This window comes from Moschus berezovskii, chromosome 2, assembly GCF_049115385.1.
Source record: "Moschus berezovskii isolate FMDL1 chromosome 2, NW_MosBer_1.0, whole genome shotgun sequence".
In the NCBI taxonomy this organism is placed as follows: Eukaryota; Metazoa; Chordata; class Mammalia; order Artiodactyla; family Moschidae; genus Moschus; species Moschus berezovskii.
Window position 1 is genome coordinate 18,955,727 of NC_142461.1, and position 16,265 is coordinate 18,971,991.

The 16,265-nt window shown below is 40.1% G+C and overlaps 1 protein-coding gene across 2 annotated transcripts in view; it reads left to right on the top strand.

Annotated features, from left to right (window-relative positions):
• Nucleotides 1–16,265, top strand: part of PID1 (phosphotyrosine interaction domain containing 1) — a 256,378-nt gene that overhangs the window by 118,172 nt on the left and 121,941 nt on the right. Inside the window, exon 2 of one of the 2 annotated variants that reach the window (XM_055398635.2) lies at nt 664–810. The exons of the other annotated variant lie outside the window; for it this stretch is intronic. Within the exon in view, the coding sequence (XP_055254610.2) occupies nt 664–810 (147 nt within the window). The remainder of the gene's footprint in view (nt 1–663; nt 811–16,265) is intronic. 2 annotated transcript variants of the gene reach the window in all.

Sequence of the window (16,265 nt, forward strand, 5' to 3'; positions counted from 1 at the left end):
GGTTGGAAGCTGCTATAATAGACCAAACAAAGATGGTGCCTGAACTGTACATATAGAAAAACAATGGTGATTAAATGTGGTTAGATTCTGGGTATATTTCAAAGTTAGTGCCAATAAGAATTGAATGTAGACTAGATGTTTACTTAGAGTCCTGGCCTAGACAGCAGATAAAATGGTCTGTTGAGAAGCAGCTAATTTTCTAAAGTTCTACAGCCAAGGCATGACACAAATGGAAAAGGCAGACAACAAAAGTCAAGTATGTGTGTTTTTCATCAATTCTTTTTCATTATCTCTAGACTTTCCTTCAAATAGCTCCTGTAACGTCTTCACTTATTTAGGTGATTTTAGCATGGATTACATAACTAGAATCTCATCCATACATATCACTTTGGAAGAACCTCTGAGAACAAAGTTCTGGCGAGGCTACCACTGTCCCATGTTTTCATGGCATAGGAGTGGGTATTGACTGTCTCCCGTAGTTTCATTTTGGTAGTATCCTGACAGATTTTTCCTTCCATTTTACTCAAACATTTTGGCCTGCCCTAGTGAAAACAGAGTTAATAAAACAAAAAGTTTGCTCCTGAGTTTGCTGTGCAACGGCACCTTGTACAATTCCAAATGATTTCACTCTGTTTGGCCTTTTTCTTTTTTCTTGCTTTTCAGCACTTTCAGACCATGCTGAAGTCTAAATTGAATGTCCTCACACTGAAAAAGGAACCTCTGCCAGCAGTCATCTTCCATGAGCCAGAGGCCATCGAGCTGTGCACGACCACGCCCCTGATGAAGTCCAGGACTCAGAGTGGCTGCAAGGTAGGCGGCGCACGGCCAGCAGGGAGCCTGCTGGGGGGATTGGCAAGAGGACGCACAGCCTTCAGGCACTTGTTTCATAGTGATAACTTTTGTAAAGCATGAGATGTTAGACGACTACCAGAGTAAGCTCACTGAGTGATGGTATAATGAATTTATACCCCACTTTGTGTTTCTTGATGATATAACTCTTCATCATATGGTGGCACACACTAAAGACCTGAGTTTTGCCATGTGTGAATGAAATAGTAATTGCCCCATATTTTCTGTAGCCCTATGGAACGTTGGGCTTGACAAGAAAAATTATGTCCTTAAAGATAATTCCTCCCTTTGTATTTGCAATCTGAATAACATATATCTTAAAGACCAAAGAACAAAACAAGTCTCTCAATAGTTGTACTCTCTGAATCCTCTGGGGGTAAATTTACATTTTCGTTTTTCTGTAGCTCTTACAATTTATTCTCGTATTCATGCCTCAGAATCCATTTAAAAAGTGTTTTTCATTTATGTAAACCATAATGCTGACTTGGAAAGAGAACTAGAAATGAAATCCATAATTTTGGTAAGTTTTTGGCTTCTTTCTCACATCGTATTCTTTTTTACATGTGTTGATGAATATAGTCATCTCTTTAGAGGTAACAAAGAAAATATGTCTCATGCATATTTTGTCATCAGAAATTTGTTTTGAGTCCTGAAAGTAAATTAAGGGGCAGGAAAATGCATGTTTGCTTGTGGATTTCTTTTATAACCTTGTAGTACACTCTTTCCCTTATTGCTTTCTTGGTTAGGGAAGCAAAGATCCATTGATCTTTCTCAACAGAATATTCCATCCCCTCCCCAGTGCTTGCATAGTTGTGGTCAGATTGGAGCAAGCCTGAGTGATGGTATTTGCACAAAACCTCACACATGTCCATTCATCACACAAATACTCTGGGTATGTTCAGTGTCTGCCTGGCAATGGAGATAGTGAGAAGCAGAGCCCCTACCCAACCCCAGCATCTTTATGGGGCTTAACTGTTCCTTGGAGGAGGAGAGAGGGAAAAGTACAAATGAGCAAACATTGGCTGATGAGAATGTCAGTCTGTGAAGAACTTGTGAAAGTATCTGTTAGGCAGAGGGAGAAGGAGAGCTAATTCCCTGGTCTTGTGCATTTTAGACAGAAAAGAATGGGCCAGTGACCGTGGGAAGGTGACAAAGTTGTGGTTTGTAGTGGAGTCCAGTGGGGGTCCAGGTATAGGGAGCTTTGATACTATGGCAAGGAGTTTAGATTTGGTTTTAATTTCTAGGGAGAAGTAGCAGAGGGATTCAGGATTCCATTTGGGGAAAAAAAAATTAAACGATAACTCTGCTAAGGTGAGCATCTAACTTCTCAAAAGCAATAGCCAGTGACTCTGCTTCAGTAGGGGAGAGTGGCCCCACAGAACTGCCTTTGGTCCCCTTGTATGCAGTGCTTTTGGTGAATTGATGATGTGAAGGGATTTTAAAACTACTCATTAAATTGTATAGTGATAAGAAATCAAATTAGGTTATATTTCCTTTAGAGATTTCCTGAAGTCTTTTTGAATTCTGTTCCTGTTGGGGACAGTGGTCCCTCAAAAGCATGATGAAATCAGTAGGAACAAGTATAAGGAGGAGTTTGGTAAAGTCTGCAGGGCATGTTTAAATGGAAGGGAAAATGCAGCTACAGAATAAAAAGACCTAACAATGCAGTCCCAGATACAAAAGAGGGATGGCTCTGTGTGTGTGTGTGTGTGTATGATGGGGGGAGGGAGAAGGAGGAATATTTGCTAGGATAATATAACATTTCTAATAAGAAATATAGGATTCCATATTCATGGAGTAATTTTTCTTTCTATGCATTGCTTTAGATCATGTTCATTTATTTTACTTCTAGAGGGATGTTGAAAAAGACAGAAGGAATTGAGAAGAGCATGTCAAAGAGAGTGAGCGTTGCCCAGGCATTGGTCTATGGGGCTATTTAGACAAAGAGAAGTCAGCAGCGATTTCAGCTGGATGCAGGAAGAACTTATGCATTCAAGGTGAAAACCACGTTCCACTGGGCTATAAAAAATTTATGACCTCTCCAGCCCTAGAAATCTTGAAGAGGAGATTCCAGGTGCAAATAATCATAATCCTAGAATCAGGCATCTGGGCCAATACCTCTTGAGGTACTTTCCAGCTTTTTTATTCTGTTTCAAGGATGAAAACGTCTAATGTAGCCTTCTTTAGACTGTGTACTTGAATCCACTTTACATATTTAAATTTTAGTTGCAAATATACTGGAGTCTCAGCCTTTCATTCTCAGGGACAATGTCACCTTTGTGTTCAGAGTCATAGTCTTTGGTTCCAAAACAACAAAACAAAGTTAGATTTTTGAGCCTTGAAATTTTGGTTTAAAATCTTCAGACCTCTCCCATTTTTTTTGTCCCAGATCATCCCCTGGAACAAAGTGTAGTATTTCCTCTCTGATTCTTGCGACTAACTCAGTTCCCAAAATGCCAGCTGCAGAAGGATCTCTCCCTCCCGGCTCCGGCCTGCCAGGCATAATGCACACAATGCATCCAGGGCCCAGCTGTAGGGCCGGCTTCGGGGACTCTCCTTCCTCCTCACAGTGCTGGCTCTTTTTGCCTCACAGCTCTCAAGTTGTGCCTGCATAACTTTAGGTTTGGGGAGGGACAGAGGCAGGAGGAAGCGAAGGAAAGGGGAGTTGCAAATGGATTCTGGTGAGCGAGGTCAAGGCCCTGGCTCTTCTCAGATTTCCCATTTCCCTCTGATCTGTATTCTCCGTGGGTCCTTGGCGGGATGACCCTGCCAGGCTATTCATGTTGCGGGCAGCTGGGTCTTTGTGTATTCTCCTCCCTTGCTGCCACTTTTTTTTTCTTTTTGGAGTGGAGTTATTTAACTGTACGATCCACTGCATACCATTAGGATGCTTGTTGGAGCTGTTCCGAGTGTCAGATGCTTGTGTCTGATTTTGCAGCGGAGACAGTGGCTTATCTTGCCTGCCTTCGCCTGTCTGAACAGTGGGATCCTAGATGGCTTTGGCTTGTTATCCAACATTTATTTAATTGATAGTCATCGGAAACCTATTGTGTGCATGGAATTGTGTAGAAAGGAGTCAAAGTAGGTGTTGTAAGTGAGTAGGTGGCTAGAATCCACCTGCCAATCCGCCTTCCTGATCCCTGGGTCTGGGAAGATTCCCTGGAGGAGGGAATGTCAACCCACTCCACCATTCTTGCCTGGAAAATCCCACGGACAGAGGAGCCTGGTGGACTACAGTCCATGGGGTCACAAAGAGTCAGGCACGACTGAATGACTGACCACTCACACACACATTTAAATTATTAAATTGCACAAAGCAATTTATAGTCAAGCAGAAGGAATAAGATGAATGCCGAAATAAATTGCAATTGCTTCCTATACTCATGAGTACGTCAGAAACCCCTGGATGATAGATTTCTGAACCATCTTTCCGAAGCATTTGATTTGGGCGCTCAGCTTACTGGTGGGGAGCAGGAGCCTGCGCTTTCGAATAGACCGTATAATTTACATGAAAGTGGTGATTGGACACGCTTGTGCTTTGAGCTTGAAGACCTGAACCACAGAGAAGGGTGTGATCTTAGCAACTGAGTGATTGGAGATGCAGTGGGGAGGTGGGAGATGCGGGGAAATGGAGGCAGTTTAGCACATCTAATAACATTTATCTTTTATTTAAAATGTTTTATAAAGTGTGTGATTGGTGGTCATTTCTAAGAAAGGATATAGCATGGAAGAGAGATACCAAGAGAAGATACAGGGGGAAAGATGCAAGAAGGAAAAGCAGGAAAATTAGAAGTTATTTACGAAAGGCTCCTGTTTGGGTCTGGGCCTGTCTGCCTTTGGGTTCCCCAGGTGGCTCAGTGGGTAGAGAATCCACATGCAATGCAGGAGACTTAGGAGACGTGGGTTTGGTCCCTGGGCCGGGAAGATCTCCTGGAGGAGGGCATGGCGACCCACTCCAGTATTCTTGCCTGGAGAATCCCATGGACAGAGGAGCCTGGTGGGCAACAGCCAATAGTGTAGCAAAGAGTCAGACATGACTGTAGTGACTAAGCATGAATGCACAGATTTACCTGGTTATCTTATTCTGTACCCCCTCAGCATCTTGGGAAGGAGCCAAGGTCCTGAGCTAGGTCTTGAGGGATGGACTACCGAAGGGATGCTCTTCTTGGCCACATGTGGCCTTTGGGAGTTGCTGGTGACCAGAGCTGGTTGAGCATGTGTTTCTTTCCACTCCCTCCCTTTCCATCTCCTATTGTTGATGCTGAGGGCACCCTTGACTTCTTTCTGCAGCTTGGTAGCTGTCCAACTGCCCCATCCCTTTATTCTTCACCGTAGGCCCTGCCAACATCTCACCTGGGTCTGCCCTCCGGGTGATGCTTTGTTTTCCAAATCTTGCCTCGTCCTGAATGAGGCACTTGGCCTGGCATCTTCTCAATTGTGAGAGCAGAAACAAACTAGTCTCCAGGAAGGAATTAGTGATTCATAAACCGTGACTGTTCTTACTTTACTCTCTGAGATTTCTGTGTTCTGGAGTGTCAGTGGTAGTCCCTTGGCTCTAAGAAAGAATGTGATTGATTTATACTTTCATGGGACAGGGAGGAGAGTTTCTGAACTGAAGGCATGGCAGGAAGCCCTCAACTTCCTCAACTCCTACCATTTTGTGCCCTTGTGAAATGGCCAGTTTGAGAAGTGGGCTCGAGCTGACCTGCTTATCTTATGCTGTGCTGTGCTGTGCTTAGTTGCTCAGTTCTGCCCAAGTCTTTGTGACCCTGTGGACTGTAGCCCGCCAGGCTCCTCTCCTAACTTGAATTTAAATATATTTAAAATTATCCTCATATGTATTTACTTTCTACACATATTTTGTATTTATTGGATCAGTTATGTATTTCATTAGAAATATAGTCATATTTTCTCACTTTACACATTAACAGAAGGGAAAACACATTGATTATATTATTATCCTCATCAAATGCATTTTGTAGCCCTTTTTTTGGTATAGGTCATTTTGGACATGGGAACCTTAGTATGTCAATTATACAGACTTTCTTTCTGAAAAAAGTTTCTGATTGAGACACGAAGGTAGAATATGAATAAAATAAAGAATAGTGACATATGAAGTAAGAATCGGGCCCTTGGTCTTTATGGTTTTTTCCCCTCCATATTCAGAGTGGATGTTATCTAAGCCTAATTTATTTTCTTGTCATTCTTTCTCATAGTTCCCCGTTAACAAATCAAAACTCAGTTACTTCTGTTTGTCTTTCCAAATGGAGAAGGGTAAAAGTTGATAGGAGCTTATAGTTTGTTGGTTTGTGTCAACAGGCTTTTATTTTCCTGTGAGTTTTACTCGTTGATTTGTAAATTTTCTGACTTTCTCCTTCCCTCCCCTCCTTCTCCCCTCCTCCCTTCCTTCCTTCCTTATTTTCTTCTCTCATTTCTTCCTTCATCCATAAGAATATATTGCACACCCTCAGGAAGTTCTGGAAGTTTTGTGTATTCATAGGGACACAAAGATAAACAATGGTATTGGATGCTTCATGCTGAAATAACAGGAAATGTAATCCGATTTGACTTGATTCGTTGTCATTGATTTGCTTTTGAATCTGTAAGTTCCAGAAGAAAGGAAGAAGGCAGTAGATGCTAGAGAAGTAACAAAAGTGTCTATTGCAAAAAGTTGCCCAAGCTTACTGACCTGCAAGGCGACACATATACTCTGCAGGAGGGGTGGTGGCGGTTGATGATAAAGGCAGAGTCCTCAGGTTGCCGAGTAAAGGCTGCTTTTTCCTCCATGTGATAGCCCGTTTTATTTCCTTGGTTTCTAATGGAGGATGTTTCTTTGTAGATAGGATGAGCATCAGGATGAGTACAGGCTACTCTTTAGGGTTCCTCTCGCCAGCAGTCATAAATGGCCATCAGCTGCCACATGGTTTGGCCTTCTGCACTGAGAGGCTTTCATCTTACTGGTGGGGAGGGTGTTTTCATTCACTGGAGAAACTCCACATCCCTCTTTTTAGTCCAGGTTTCTAATTTTGGCAGCCCATTAGTCAAGGTTACAAAAGAGAAAGAGAGTCAAGATTTCAGAAGTGATCATGGGTTCAAGCTTATGGAATTTGAGACATCTGTGCGACCGCCAGTGGCAACGCCCAAAGGGTGCTATATTAAGTGGGTTTGGAGCTTCATGGATGCCTTGAGGATGTCCTCAAGAATGGGGATGGAGAAGAGGAAGGAGTGAGACAGGCATGCAGAAATACAGACTTACACACATCATCGTGCTTGGTTTTTTTTGACTGAAGAGATTATTTATTCAATGACTTTTCTTTGGCAGAATCCAATATGGTGTTCCCATCTTTATGCACACACTCTTTCGGGCTTAAATCCACTATTCAGACCTCTCAACATGCACTGTGCAGGAGAGGGTCTCATGTTGAATTCATTGAATCTAAGACACTATCAGTTATACCACCAAAAAAGAAAAATGCTGCCACTAATCATTGTTTGATGCCATTGACACTAATACATGTTCATCTTTCGGGTTTTTAAAACATGAAAAAACAACAGCTGCCTTAGACTGGATTAAATATATAACCACCAGGAACAATAATAACACATTGTGCATGACTGGGTGGACCGAGCACTGTTCTGAGTGCTTTTCATGGTTAACGCATTTCATCTTCACAAGCATCCAATGAGGAGGGAGTATTACATGATCACACAGTTTAAGGATGTGGGAGAGAAAGAAGAATCACTGGGAAAGGAGCACCACAGGAGCACCAGGAGCACAAGAGGATGCTCTCCTCCCCACCGGGCACTGACTCCTCTTCAGCCTTTTCCTCTCTGCGTCCTGCACACACCTCCCAGGCACTCTGCTTACCGCCTTGTTCAGCTCTCAGACACATCAGAAAGAAAAATGGATATAAGTCCGGTAACAGCTGTAGCCCCTGTATGTTGTTTTAGGCTTAGTCTGTCTACATATGTTCAAGATACAGGCTACTTACGCTGTGATACTTAGTGTGGAAGGATATTTCATTTATGGTTTTAATGTAAACTTTTTGGCTGCAAGTCCCAACTTATGACTTTGAATTCTGTACTTTGGTCTTCCCAGTGACAACTGTGATGACTTCAACAAAGTTCTCCATCCTTCATGAGCTCACTTTTGTTATATGGTGACTAAAATCTTTTCGTCCTGGAAAGTGTCTTTATTTGTGCTAATGAAAGTGTTGAGGATATAGATTATCGTTCTGCATGAATGCCTGTTGAGTAGAATGGCAGGCTTCTTTATGAGGTTCTTCTTTCCCATGATTGATTTGTCCCATTAAGGGCTTCTCTGGGGACCGTTATACCTTCAAACTATTTATTTCCTGCTGCCCCCCACACTGTGAGAGCTGTGGCTGAAAATGGCCATTTTACTCTAGGGAACCAGATTTGACACTGCAGCTTAACCTTTGTTTAATGTCAAAGATGGTATCTTCCTTTATTTCTGAATTTGTAATGTTGCTGCATACTTTACTTCTTGCCTTTAAAAACTCTTGGGAAATCAACAAAGATGTATTAGTGAAAAATGGGAAAATAATCTACATGAAAGAAATTATAATATTTTTGCTCTACAATACTATGTAAAACATGCAGTCATTAAAAATTTTTTGTAGAAATTGTACTGATGAGAAAAATGCTCATAATGTATTAAATGAATTTAAAAAGCTGGTTGCAAATTGTTTTTAGATCCTATTTTAATAAAATAAAGTAAAAATAAAATAATTATATTCAAATCTTCATAATAGAAGAGTCACACTAAAATATCAACAGAAATGATCCCTGGATAGTCAGATTATAGGTAAAACTTTTGATTTTCTTATTTTTTGCATTTTATAAATTTTCAGCGATGAATAAATATCACTTTTGTTATTAGTTTTTAAGAGTAATTATTAAACTAATATTTATTTTAACAATTTAAATAAATTGTTAATTTGTTTAATTAAACAATTAAATAAAAGTAATTAATTGAGTGAGAATGTCACCTGGAAAATTATCTTTAAGCAACTCCATTCTCCTTGGAGCATTTGGAAAAGAGTACCCTCTAAGTCACCAACTTAGACATTAGTTTTTTCTCTTTGCCCAAGTCAGAATTTCCTTAGCTTCAGGGTAAGTGACATTTTTCCATCTAACCTGTGAATGCCCCGGTGGCAGACTAGTCTGGTGTGTTTAGCATAATAATTGTAAGTCCTACTCATATGAATTTGAAAGGATGGAGTGCTTGGTTTCCTCAGAGCTCCTGGGTAGCAATCTTAGTACCTGAAACTGCCGAAATTTATTCTTCACAGTTCTGGAGGTCAGAAGTCCACAACTGGGCAGAAACCACTGTGTTAGCAATTCCATGCTCCCTCTGGAGGCTCTCCGGGAAAATCCACTCCTTGCCTCTCCCAATTTATGATGGCAACAGGCATTACTTGGCTTGTGGCCACATCACTCCCGTCTCTGCCTCCATAGCAACACTGCCTTCTTCTCTTCTGGCTGTATCAAATCTCCCTCTACCTTATAAAGACATATGTTGCTGCTGCTAAGTCACTTCAGTCGTGTCCGACTCTGTGTGACCCCATAGACAGAAGTCCACCAGGCTCCCCCGTCCCTGGGATTCTCCAGGCAAGAACACTGGAGTGGGTTGCCATTTCCTTCTCCAATGTGTGAAAGTGGAAAGTGAAAAGTGAAAGTGAAGTCCCTTAGTCGTGTCCGACCCTTAGCGACCCCACGGACTGCAGCCGTGGTCAGACATATGTGGTCAGAAGTAAAACCCACAAGACCATCCAGGATCACCCCCCCTCCCACCTCATTTCAAAATTCTTAATGTATTCAAATCTGCAAAGACTCTTTTTCCTTTTAAAGTAACATTTATAGGTTCTAGAGATTAGGACCTAAATATCTTTGTGTGTGCTCACTCAGTCATGTTCAAATCTTTGTGGCTACATGGACTTAGCCCACTGGGCTCCTCTGTGGAATTTTCCAGGCAAGAATATTGGAATGGGTTGTCATTTCCTACTCTAAGGGATCTTCCCAACCCAGGTATCAAACCCATGTCTCTTGCCTCTTCTGCATTGGCAGGTGGATTCTTTACCACTTGCACCACTACAGATTCCTCCCTTATAAATGGGGAATTTTAGAAGTGTAAGAACTTACAGGCAAAAATGTAATGCTCAAAGTTATAAGTTGTTTAGGTTAACTTTATTCTCTCTTGGGCCTAAGAAGACTCTTTCGTTGAAATTCAGAAAGCTAGTTAAAGAATAGAGAGATGAAGAGAGTCACTCCTATATTGGACCATATTTCTTTGACGTTTGTACTTCCTTAATCAATATTTCTGAAAAAGAAGAGATGTCTTAACATTTAAATGAAATCAGGTTTTTTACAGAAACTTGTGAGCATTTGTAATTTGTTATGGTTCAGTGTTGTGAGTATGTTAAACATTGTTTGTTAAAAAAAAGTCCACGATTCTGCCACAGGGAGTGAGAACAGTGTTTTCTCTCCATTCCCTACAAAACTTAAAGGATAATTTTGAAAATGATTCAGAAGCTATCTTCAGTATAATGTGTGTGTCTGAGAGAAGTATCTTGTTATGAAGTTATTTTTTCCCTCGTGGTTTCCTCATTAGATGGTTTGTCTTTGAAACAATTTGTTGGTTTAGTTTGGAAAATTTAGCTTAATCATTATGTGAATACAGGGTTCATTTAGTCAGAAAACATTTTAATTATTCTGCATGTTTCCTTGGATTAATTCTGTGGATAAAATATAGTTCCTCTGTGGTAGACTTCATCTGTTAAGGAAAAATACAGAAGCACCACACAGAAAACCAATTAAGTTGGCAAAAACTCATTAATAATATGCTTTATGGTTTCTTTCCAACAGAGTTGTACTACTTGTTAGAGATGGTTGCAAGGTTATGATAATTTCAAAAATAAAATTTACTTTATACAAATATAATGCTCAAGTATAAGTAGTTAACGTTTAAAAGATGTTCTCATCTTTATATATATTTATATACATTTATATGCATTTTCCCCCTAGTGTTTTATTCGTCTTTTACATTCGAGGTGTCTCTAACGAGGAAATGAAATGTTACAGCAATAGTCAACCTGATACTCTAGCATTAGTTTAATTGATTGTTTGTTAAATGGAAAATGAGCATTAAATAAGGAAGCATTAGACTATATAGGGCTTCCCTGGTGGCTCAGTGGTAAAGAATCCACTTATGATGCAGCAGATTTGAGTTTGATACCTGGGTTGGAAAGATCCCCTGGAGAAAATGGCTACCCACTCCAGTCTTTTTGCATGGGAATCCCCTGGACAGAGGGGCCTGATGGGCTACAGTCCATGGGGTCCCAAGGGTTAGACACGATTTAGTGACTTAACTACCACCCACACTATATAGACAGTGAATATAATCTCATAAAGTCTGAAATTTCTTTGTTAGTGATTTATTTGCCTTAAATTAAAAATTTTTATCAAAGCATTATCTATATAGATAAAACCTTAGATAATGATGAAAATGGAATATAAAATATTTTTAACTGCCTTCTTTATCCTTCCTTCACACCCTAGTCCTGCTTAAAGGAAAATGATAATTATTTCAGCGGTTTGTTCTTATTTTTACCTTCATATTTTACATACTATGTTTTCACCCATTTTAGATATCTTCTGTCTGTTCAGGAAGGTAAAATTCCAGGCTCTAATAACCCTACCAACTTTCCTTCCTCCATCTTCCTAATATAATTACTTCTGAAATTTTAGTTTATTCAAATAGGTGTGTAATAACTAAAACACCCACCATTATACCCTGATTGTATTTAATACAATTAAAAAAAATCTTATATTGAAGTACAGTTGTGTTAGTTTCAGATGTATAGCAAAGTGATTCAGTTATACATATACGTCTATTTATTTTTTGCTCTTTTTTCTTTGAATTAAAAATTTACAAGTTTAGAGTTAGCATAGTTTGATATGGGCTTCCCAAGTGACCCAGTGGTAAAGAATCCGCCTGCCAATGTAGGAGACACAGGAGTGGTGGGTTTGATCCCTGGGTCAGGAAGAACCCCTGGAGGAGGTAGTGGTAATCATCTGTAATATTCTTGCCTGAGAAATCCCATGGACAGAGGAGCCTGGCCAACTACAGGCTATGGGGTCTCATAGAGCAGGACGCAACTCAGTATACACACATAATTTGGTATACATTTATACCTAATTTTCGCCAAATACTATGTCAGATTTGGCATATACTTATCAATATGTTCCTCAACTAGTAATTATAGAGGTTCTGTAAATCTTTTTAATCTTCCTCTAGGAGTCTCACCCAGAGTCCTTTGTCTTACATCAGACTAGGCTATTTGTTTCTGATCAATCTTCTTGCTGTAAATCTGGGACTTCTCTCTTCTGTGGCAGATACTCTTCTGTTGTCTCTCCTGCTTTTATGAAATGATACCTTTGCTTTTCTAGAGCACATATTAAGAAATAAAAATTGTGTGCCTTGTATGTCTGAAATTTTTTTTATTCTGCCCTCACATTTTTGGAAAATTTGACTGGATGTAGAAACATAAATTAGAAATAATTTCAGATTTAGACTGTGAAGGCACTGTCCTTTTATTTCGCTGTCTTCTGTATCTTGGTGTAAAATTTCCACCCCCCAAATCATTTAATTGGAAGGTGGTAGGTCTTTACAATTTGGAGACTTTTATTTCTTTTCAATTTGGAGACTCTTTTACTTAAGTAAAATTTCTATTTCCTCTCTTAGTTTTGGAACCATTTGAGAAATAAGAAATAATATAGGTAGATTAGATGAAAATATCAGTTTTATAAAACTTGCTTGGAAGGATGGGGTTTGGATTTATAGGCTGACTGGGTTTTCTAAAGTTTTAAAATCTTGCTGGAACCTCTGGTATCTTATTCTGTTCTCCCCAATTCATTTTGTTCTTATGACTTAAAAATGTTCGTGATGATCAATTTAGTGGAGTTTGGAGATGACATAAATATTCAAGTCCTACCCGCCATCTTTATTTCAAAATCCTCTCTGAATTGTTAAACCCTCTCTAAATTGCTAACTATCACTGTTTAAACTTTTCTTATTTTATATTTTTATCTAAAATAGAAAGGGTGATTCTTAGCTTACTTAAAGAGATATTTATAAAGTACTTTGAACTTTTCCCAAGAGCAGGGCTGTATAAATAAAGTAGCATTGTTATTCAAATACAGCTCCCCTTGATTTGAATGGAAAGGTCAATGAACTACAGACAAAATGGTGGCAAATGAGGTAAAGATGTTAAAAGTGGCAATAAATTACCCGAATTATAGAAAGGTCATAAACTGTACTCTTAAATAGGAACAGCTATTTCTTATCACATCTCTGAGTATTTCAACTCCCAATTACCACCAAGTTAATTATAAAAACCACTGTGACAGCAGGTGCAGATGTGTTCCTTGGTGTGCTGGCTGTTCATTTCTTTGTTTTTACTGAAAATATTATACATTCATTTCTTGGCAGGAGAAATGATGTCTAGGCTTCCGTGCATACTGAGTTCTCTAAGTGAGGCATTAGTCAGATTGGCGTTTATGAGTCACCAGTCATCTTCATAAGCCAAATCCAGGAATTATAAAATAATTTACTCAGGAAGTAATGGGGATAAATGAAGTTTATCATCCTGGGGAACAGGAAAGCTACCTTGTGAGCTAATGATCCTACTGAAATGAAGTTTTTTCGCCCCACCGTTGATGGATGACTCCATTGTCTTTAAAACTTGTTTTTGTGACAGCTATAAGCAGTGTTAGAAGTCTCACTTGTCACCCTCTAGCTGTAGCTATAGTATGTGGTAGGGCAGGAAGGGCTGTCTACTATCATAGAGACATCTTACTATTAGTCTGTTCGTTTGCTTTGTTGTATTTGTGCTTGGTTGTGTCCAACCCCATGGGCTGAGGCCCACCAGCCTTCTCTGTCTGTGGGATTTTACAGGCAGGAATACTGTAGTAGGTTGCCATTCCCTTCTCCAGGGGATTTGACGCATCGATCAAATCTGTGTCTCTTGCTCTGCTGTTCATGGTATGGTACAAAGCAGGAGTTTACTCTTCTCCTTGGATAGCTTGCCAGTTCACTCAGAGCTCACCTTGCTTGTGTTCTAGACTCTTCTCTGCTCTCTCTTCCTTGTTCTCATTCCAAAGCGACCTAAAATCCTTTAATTCTTTTTCTCTTCTTTACAGCCACATCCTCCAAGGGGCCTGGCTTACAGGGAACTTTGGGGGTTAGGGGACAACTACAGTAGGCTTGATGGCTCAGTGGTAAAGAATCTTCGTGCCAAGCAGTAGACGCGGGTTTGATCCCTAGGCTGGAAAGATCCTTTGGAGGAGGAAATGGCAACCCACTCCAATATTCTTGCTAGAAAATCTCATGGACAGAGGAGCCTGGTGGGCTAGTCCATGAGGTCTCAAAGAGTCAAATAGGACTGAACAACTAATACTTTCACTTTCTTTCTTTAATTATACTAAATGTATAATTTAAGAGGGCTTAAATTTTACTGAATTTCAGAGGGCTTTGATGACTTCAGTATTGTTTCACTGGTCTTTCACATCTAATCAGTTCATCAGTTTTCACCCCAGAATGAGCTAGAAAAGAGAAGATCCCATGACAGAAGGAGATGTATCGACTCTGCCCCTTTGTTGTGTGTGTATTCTTTTTATATCTTAAATCTGATGTTTATTGGCAGGAATCTCAGCTGGGCTTTGTTAAAACCCAGTTATGGAACCCAGAAATCTGTTGAGATGAGCAGTGTAAAGAGTAATATTCTGAGTGATCATGACAGCGAGATGGCTCGTCAACTCCTTTGGAGACTTCAGGTTTTGCATGTGACACTGGTCATCTGAGATATGCACTGTCCAAAGGTGCTAGCATCCATTTGTATATTAAACATGAGCTGTGTTGGGTTTATTTAACATTTTTGAAGATAAAATAACTCTAAATAGAAATTCTAACATAACATCCTTAATCTAAGGGATTCTATTCACACTTCCCAGGGTGTACTTTGGAGACAAAGGACCTGGAGAACAGTGGTAAAGACTTTGAGGTTGCTTCTTGGCTTTGCAGGAGACCATGCCAGGATCATTCACTGATACTTGCTATTGTTTCAGGAGGAAAAAGTGATAGGCTGGTGTCAGATACTTGGACTCAGACCAGTGCCTTCTTGGGGTCCATGTAGCAGATGAGAAAGTCTAGACCCATCAGGCTGAGTGATGTTCTTAACAAAGAGGTGGAAAATCAGAATTACCATTTCATTTTCTTCATTTCTGAACCAATCCAGTGACACTGCTTCTCCTTACTGTGTCATGGGGGAGATAAGAAAAGAAATCATCATCACTCATGTGGATGTTAAAGGCATTCAATGAAATGCAAGCTCATCTTGCTTTGGCCAAGCTCTGAAATTTATTGACAGCCAGCAGGCAATTATTATAACTAAGAAGTTCATTAGCTACGGCAAACTCGACATTTGTGGATCAAGATGTCTTTGCAGAAAGTAGAAGAGCTTTCTCAATGATGAGATGTTTAGACTTGGGAGTATTTTGTTCTTGTGCAATAGATCACAACACAGCTTTTTGGAATAGAAAGATGCTAAGATCAGCACTATCTAAAATAGAGAAAATTCAGGATTCTGTGAAAGAAGCATAATATTATTTTCATTGTATTTGCAGAATAGATGGGTTCTTCACCTAGCTCATACATAGTGGTTTGACTGCAGTCTGTAGGTTTCAATATTTGACTTATTAGCTAATGATTATGCTGTGACTGTGAATAAGGTGATTTGCGGACATTGCATCCTCTTTACTTTTAATTGTGAATAAAGGTAGGTTAAGTGCCTTGACAAAGATGTTGAAGCAAGGTTAAGAATTCATGTATTATGAGGGTATGTTTGGTAGAGAGCTGCCCTGATGGCTCAGACAGTAAAGCATCTGCCTGCAATGCAGGAGACCCAGGTTTGATCCCTGGGTTGGGATGATCTCCTGGAGAAGGAAATGGCAACCCACTCCGGTACTCTTGCCTGGAAAATCCCGTGTCCGGAGGAGCCTGGTGGGCTGCAGTCCATGGGGTTGCAGAGTCTGACATGACTGAGCGACTTCACTTTCACTTTCTTTTGGTATAAAGAAGCTGTCTTTTTTCCTTTTCCCTCTTTTTCTTGCCCTTCGTTTTCTCTTTTCTCTTTACTCCACCCTTTCCTTCAGTCCCTTTTCTCTGTTATCGCTTTCTTCCTTTTTCCCACTACCCACCTTCCTGCTTCTTTCTTCCTCCTACACCCTGGAACTCATTTGTCCAGAAGAAGCACCAGAAGGGCCTCTGATGTGATAGGTTCACGTCACCTTCTCAGCCCAAGAAATCCCTTTGGTCCAGGGATGGAAGGTACCAG